The sequence below is a fragment of the Lactuca sativa genome, chromosome 8, assembly GCF_002870075.4.
Source record: "Lactuca sativa cultivar Salinas chromosome 8, Lsat_Salinas_v11, whole genome shotgun sequence".
Lineage (NCBI taxonomy): Eukaryota > Viridiplantae > Streptophyta > Magnoliopsida > Asterales > Asteraceae > Lactuca > Lactuca sativa.
In genome coordinates, this window is record NC_056630.2 from 146,517,137 (window position 1) to 146,524,163 (window position 7,027).

At 32.2% G+C, this 7,027-nt stretch overlaps 1 protein-coding gene across 1 annotated transcript; it reads right to left on the reverse strand.

Annotated features, from left to right (window-relative positions):
• Window positions 1–324: 324 nt before the first annotated feature.
• On the reverse strand, window positions 325–4,285 carry LOC111918539 (uncharacterized). The gene is made up of 7 exons (XM_023914191.3): window positions 4,033–4,285; window positions 3,741–3,873; window positions 2,985–3,088; window positions 2,712–2,856; window positions 2,472–2,612; window positions 2,222–2,389; window positions 325–1,538 (listed from the first exon to the last, which is right to left on the reverse strand). The coding sequence occupies exons 1-7, from the start codon at window positions 4,074–4,076 to the stop codon at window positions 462–464; spliced, it is 1,812 nt and encodes a 603-aa protein (XP_023769959.1). The 5' UTR covers window positions 4,077–4,285; the 3' UTR covers window positions 325–461.
• Between the last annotated feature and the right edge of the window lie 2,742 nt (window positions 4,286–7,027).

The window sequence follows — 7,027 nt, forward strand, 5'->3', positions numbered from 1 at the left end:
GCCAACCAATCAACCTTATAAGTGAAGTGAGCTTTGTTCTACTTGTTAAGGAGAGTTAGTTATATCACAAGTACATGTCCTTAAATATACTTTCATGCTTTGGATTTGAATTTCTTTATCCATTCACCTTAGTTCTCGATAAAAGTATCTATTATATATTTCGTCCTAATAAAATATAAACTTCTTAATTCACCAAGAGAACCTAAACATAACATAGAATCATATTTGGATTATATATTTACAGGTTCATTGTTGTTGTATTTTTGCATGTTTAAAATTCCATGAATAATAGCGATTGTTGTTTAAGGTCCGTGGTGGATGAAGGAATGAATCAAATGTTTTCATAATTTCATCATGTAAATATGTTACACGTAGATAGATGTCTCAAATTTCATCATGTAAATATATATATTATATAATCCAGTAAAACTCTACACTCATCTAGTCAAACAAACATTCAGTCACCTCCCTCGCAAAGCCGCAAACCTAGCCGCCAAATCATCATAATCCGGCAACTTAGGATGCACATGTGGCGCCTGATTATCCGGCTGAAACGAATTAGCACGTGCGTACACTTTCTTCTTCTTATTATTATTCGCATCCGATTCATGAGGAAGCGAAATCGATCTCATGGGAGGAACACTAACGTTCGTTTCCACCTCCACCTCATCATCATTATCATTATCATTATCATTCACAGGAGGAGATTTGGTTGATTTTTTCCTCCTTACTTTCCCATGATCATAAGCCGATGGTTTTTTACTATAATGTAACAATAACTTATCCATCATTTTTTCCTCTTCGTCTTTAGCTTTAGCTTTATGGTGATAATGCTCATCATCAAATAATATCTGTAACCCTTTTCTTTCTTTTCTTCTGCTACTAGAAACTCTCTTCACGATTCTAGAATCTTCCGAGCTTCCTACATCGTCATGACTAGATGATGATTTCGAGTGTTTTCTTCTCACTGATCTTGGTTTGGGTAAAGGCATGTCGTTTTGGTTTTGCTCTTTGTTCCTCCTCTCGGAGATGGGTGGCGGCAGGAGGTCGGATGGAGGTTGTTGGTGGTGGTTGGGTTTGGTGTATGGTGGTGGGATGTTTGACTTGATAATGTATGGTGGTGGAAGAGGAGGAGTATTGTTGTAGCATGGTTTTAACAACCTAACTGGTTCTTCCTCCTTCTCTTGCACTTTCCTTGTAGTTGACTTTTCAACATATTCTTCTTCTTGTTCTTCCCTGTTGACTTGTGGCATTCTGGTGTGTCTTTCTGGCCTTTTGTCGAGATAAGAAGTGGCTGAAATATGGTTGTTTCCGATTCCGTTGTTCCCGGAATCAGATTCCGGCCTTGGTTTGGACAAATAGACTTGGTGTTTGAGATTGAGATTGAGATTGTGAAGTTTTTCTTGTCTTCCCAATGTGGGCCCCACATAAGAATGCTCAATTCTTTCTTTAGAACGCTCATCAGTTTTCACATTTCCATTTGGTACCTTGTACTTATCATCAGTGACATTTGAAGCTCTAAATTTCATTGCTTGGTCCTGTGGTTTGTTTAGAAGAAAAAGTCAAAAATCAAAATAAAATGTTTCACTTTGGTCCTTCAAGTTTAATAAAATGTTTGTTTTAATAGCACAACAATTAATTTGAATTATTTATATACGAATTACTCATTTGGTTATAGTTATCTAATAATATAATTTGTAGGGTTAGTACTTAATATCATAAAAGATCTTATATATTGCGTTTTCTTCCAAATTAAACCTCAACTTTATTTTTTTTCCTGAAAAAGACCTTGCATTTTTTTCGATTAGGCCCTTTTAGCAGTTTTTTTTTCCGAAAAACTTGTCAAATGTGAGGGGCTTTTCGGAAAAAAAAAAGTAAAAAGTTGACTGTTTTTCGGAAATGGTTAAAAGGTTGAGAGTTTTTTCGGAAAAAAAAAAATGAGGGTTTTCTCAGAAAAAATGCAAGTTCTTTTTTTGGAAAAAAAAAAAAAAAAAAAAAAAAAAAACTTAATATATAGCATCTTTTATGATATAAACCTAATTTCTAAAGTTATTGTAACAAAAAGATTTAAGACATTTGTAAAAAAAAAAAAAAAAAAAACTAACAAATAGAATTGGATGAAGCAGCAAAGTCAAGTGAGGACCAAATCCAATAAAATCACCAAAGCACAGGGACTAAAAACATAAATTAATTACTCCAAATTAGTTATCAGTAGCCTTACCTGAGCATGTTTTTCTTCTGTTCTCACAAACACCTCTTTCCTCCTAACATTTACACTCCCATCATTATGGGGAATCTGCTCTATTCTTTCTTTAGATCGATGATCATTTTTCCGAAAATCATTATTTTCATCAGTGGTAATCGAAGCTACAGATTTCCTTACTTGATCCTGCAGTTTGTTTAATATGTGGAAATGACGTAAATGCCCTCCACATCCTTATTATCATCATAAATGACAAAAAGCAAAGTACCTGAGCAAGTGTGGAGGGTGAATCCATCCTTTGTTTAAATCCTTTGGAATCCCACTGAATAGAAAACTCTGCTGCTATATCTTGCAATAACTTTATTCTCTTCTCCACCACAGGAGGTTTAGAGGCTAACTTCTCAACAAACTACCAAAATTTAAAAAAAAATAAAAATGTTTAGATGCATATAACAAGTATGAAATATGAATGAATGAATGATATTAGTTCTTTCATATATAGACCTACCATTTGATTAACATAACATTCTAAACCATTTCCATATCTCTCCTGAAATACATCCCTGAGGTCACGCAATTCAGGAAGATCAGAAAATCTTGCAGCAGCAAACATCAGTGATGCAACAGTCTCTCTGCACTCTTCTGGACATTGCCTGAATGAATCAAACATAGGAATGTTAAGTGGGAATGGAATCTCAAATTCCAATTCCATTGTATAATGTATGGATAAAGGTAGGAAAAGAGTATGGTGATTGTTGTTTTAATTAATCTTTCTTCATACCCTAGTTTCTGCATGACTGATAGCTGCTTCAGAATATATTCACATGACTGGTCAATAAAATTATAACAAGATAGCAGATTCAATCCAGCAATGAAGTCTTCAGTCTGTAAAAAACCTCACATGAAACAGAACTTCAGTTAGAGTTTATTATAAGAATGAAATCACAAACAAACATATCATGATATGCATGAACAAAAGCAAAAAGGAAAAGAAAGCATATGGTTTTACAATATTGCAAATATTTTGATTATTATAATATGTGATAAAGCTTTGTCTCCCTCTCTGAAGCAAATAAAAGGGAGATTTATATCATTACAAAAAAGCTATCCATTCCCTCCCTTTTTCTCCTAAAATTGAAAGGGGAAAACACTTTTTTAGGTGTAACAATACTAAAGTAGTTAGCCTATCATTCGGTCCCATAAAACCAATTTCAAGAACAAAGTGTAAGAGTTTATGTATGCATCATGTTGTAGCATTTTTCTCAATATGATAATAAAAAAGTTAATAAATAAACAGATTACTTTATAATTATATTAGCTACAACTTGAAAACAGAAAGCTGTTCTGTATAATGTGAACTACAATCCTTAATTTCTCAATTTGTCATCTGGAAATTATAATATTCAAGCTCAATTTCATTTACACACACAGACTCAATCTAAACGTAGACACCACACACAAATTAAGATAAAGAACATGAAGCTTTAAAAACATCTGCATGCATTGGATAAATTAAATCAAAATTCGAAATCAATACCCTTCCATATGCATTAACATCAAGGCCATTTGCAAGTAATTTCGCAAGATCTTCCTTCAAAAATCTCTGTTTCGCCTCCGCCCTCCTCCGCAACGCCTCTATCCGTGTCCTCGTCGGCTTAATCAGTGATTTACTTCAAAACACACAAACATCATCATCTCAACATCGCCGATTTCGTAACTAATCTACTACATCCGTCTATCTTATATTCATATGTGATTTAAATCAAATACGGCGATTCAGTTTCAGAAACACAGCACAAAAATAAAGAGTTTATATGCAGGAATCTAACCATTTGGAGCTGAAACCACTGCGCCCAAGCAATCCATCTAACATTGTTGCAGATCCGAGAGACAACAGGACTGATTCTTCTGAACTGAGATTGATTTTTCCGTCGTTTTCTGTGATTTATTTAATTTAATTCCTCAAGCATCGGTGAAATTTTCGGATCTACAAATTTTCACACACACATACACATTGTAGGTGTGTGAGGTTTTTGGTGTAAGTAAACAAATAAGGAAGCGGAAGCTTTGATTACTGTCGTCAATGGCTGCATTATATACCACTAGTGATGTTGCTTTTAATCTTTCATGCTTATTAAGCGTATATTTCTCCTTGGCCCCTTAAGTTTTCTAAAGTTTCTTATGAGATCCTTGAGCTTTTATCCATATCTTTCTACTCCTTGTACGTATCCATTCCTTAGTTGTCTATGCTTCTTCTTTTTCCCTTTTCCTTTATTGTAACTTGTAAGCCCACGACACTGCAAAAAAGATATCATGATTTTCTTTAAAGAAATTGTTTTACAGCTAAAATTAGACATTATGCCTTTTACTTTGGTTAATTCTTTAATTCTCATGTCAATTGGCCAATGTTTATGTCTTATGTCCATATAACATTGTCAATTTTACTTTGGTTAATTCTTTAATTCTCATGTCAATTGGCTAATGTTTATGTATTATGTCCATATAACATTGCCAATGTGAGTTTCTAATTTTATTCTCATATTCATTGTTGATTGGTTGATTATTTTGTTTGTTATGATGTTGATTATTAACATATATGTTTGTGATTATAGTCTTACCAAATAGTTCATTTTTGCACCAAACTCACATAGTGACTTAAAAAGATAGAAAATGATGATTAAAAAAAAAATTTGGTCATGAGAACACAAACTAGAACGTAAATGATCCATCAACATCTAGGAAAGAAAATAAAATATCATAACATCACAAACGTACTTGTCACGCCACATGTTATCATGGTTGTCAAATTTAATCCTTATTGTTGATACTTGTTATCGATTATTGTGTATCTTGAAAACACATAGTCATCAAACTAAATAATGAAAAGCTAGAAATTGGCTATTTTCCATACAAATTGTTGTGTCCATTCCTAATATTGTTGTGGGTATTTTTGTTTTTGGTTTAGCCATATGTCGTCATTTTCAAGTCTTAAATGAATCGATTGATGTTATAATATGTTCAATTTTGTTATAGATGTATTGACTTTTTTATATAGCTCCTTGTTGATATTTGTTTTTAATAAAATTGGATTCATTCCAAAACAAATAATAGATTAATGTTTTTGTAATATGATTATATGAATATTGCGAATACATGAATTAACTTATTACCAAAAATAATATTTTAAGTTAATATTCATAACCTGATAGGAGAAGGGCTACTGAACACCAACAAAGAAAGACAAATACTACCAAGTTGTTGAATATAATCATCTATAACTTTTTCGAAGGTTCTCTTATGTAAAAAGAAAAAGTGGGAGGGCTTGAAAGTACATAACAACATAAAGCAAGGGGTTTAAATACACTTTTGTCACATGGGCCCTCCTTACGCAATGGCGTCAAACTCTTTTCCACTAGACCACAACGCTTTCATCTCGGTTGACGAAAATAACCTTTTTCGTCGTGTTGTATGATTAGATCGTGACCGTTGGATGTTTAATGAGAAGATGGGATTAGTAGATTGGGGAGATGAACGGCGGTGATTATGCGTGATTGAGCTTCACCGAATCAGCGGATCCCACGCACCAAACGAATAGGGTCACATAAAATATTTAAAAACCCAACCGTTTGGACGTGAAAAAGCCGTTGTGTCAGTGCGTGACTTTTTTATATTTCCATTTTTACCCCTCGCTAAAGATATAATCCCGTAAATTAAATATAATAACTTTTATTTGGAATGTTTTGAAACTATTGATTTATTCTAAAATTGTAGTTAATAACTTAATAAATTAAGACAGTTCATGTTTTAAATAAAAATGTATTAATGCTGTGGAATGAAAGGTTGCTTTCTGGATTTGATCATTGTTGAGTGTCAAAATCAATTGCTTCTCTGTCGACAACAACCTCGTTTCTTAAATAAATAATTGTTTTTTTTAATGAGATTTAAATAGTGTTTTAGTAATTATGGTATAATCAATAATGTTTATAATAATCTTGTATGTGGTTTTTAATTTTTTTTTTTTATCAAGGGTTGTTATAGGTACAAAGAGGATAATTTCCTGATTTTGTTCATTTTTTATTACTGCGAGATATTTGTAATTTCTATCCAAAAATTTCCATATTTGTATATATTTGATATTTGGTCATTAAACTAAATCTTAATGAAATTACAGTTTCTTGTTTCTTTTTGGAATGCAATCAGGATAATAATGTCTTTTTTTTTCTAGTGAGATTCATATCCAGATTTATTCTCCTTTGTGCGTTATTAATCATAATAAATATTCAAGTCATTGATTATGTTTACGTATTTGATATAAAAAGATTAACCAATACGCCATAAAGATGGCTACAACTCCCCACCAACAAAACTAAAATACTAACAATAGCAAAAGCATTTTCAATGAACACGAAAAAATAATAATAATAATAATAATAATAATAATAATAATAATAATAATAATAACTCTTGTTTGTAAAATGCTTCAACATTTCGTACAAATCATTAGCTGTTTGCATAATTATTATTTTCTTGCGTGCTCTATTATTTGTGTAACCGCTTTTTGTGATTGCATGTTTTATTAAAAAAAAAAATCAAAATAAATAGTTTATTTATTACTAGTCAACAATGTAACGAACAACCCTTTTTTTTAATCAAATATAATTCTTCTAGAATAACATGGGTTAGATTAGTTGGATTCAGTTCACTTACCTTTTCTCGATTTGTTTTAATGGAGAGATTCAACAGATTGGTCCTTTTCAAGCAATTTCTCTTTTTTCCAACTGCAACGTGCAACCCTTTCAGTGGCGGCCCTGGGTGGTGCCGTCG

Bases quoted from the DNA above. Each gene is read 5' to 3' on its own strand.
- LOC111918539 (XM_023914191.3), bottom strand. From the start codon at position 4,076: ATGTTAGATGGATTGCTTGGGCGCAGTGGTTTCAGCTCCAAATG. The intron at 3,089-3,740 runs GTATTGATTTCG...GGTTTTTTACAG, and splicing joins ATGTTAATGCATATGGAAGG to ACTGAAGACTTCATTGCTGG. The intron at 2,613-2,711 runs GTAGGTCTATAT...AAATTTTGGTAG, and splicing joins AATGTTATGTTAATCAAATG to TTTGTTGAGAAGTTAGCCTC.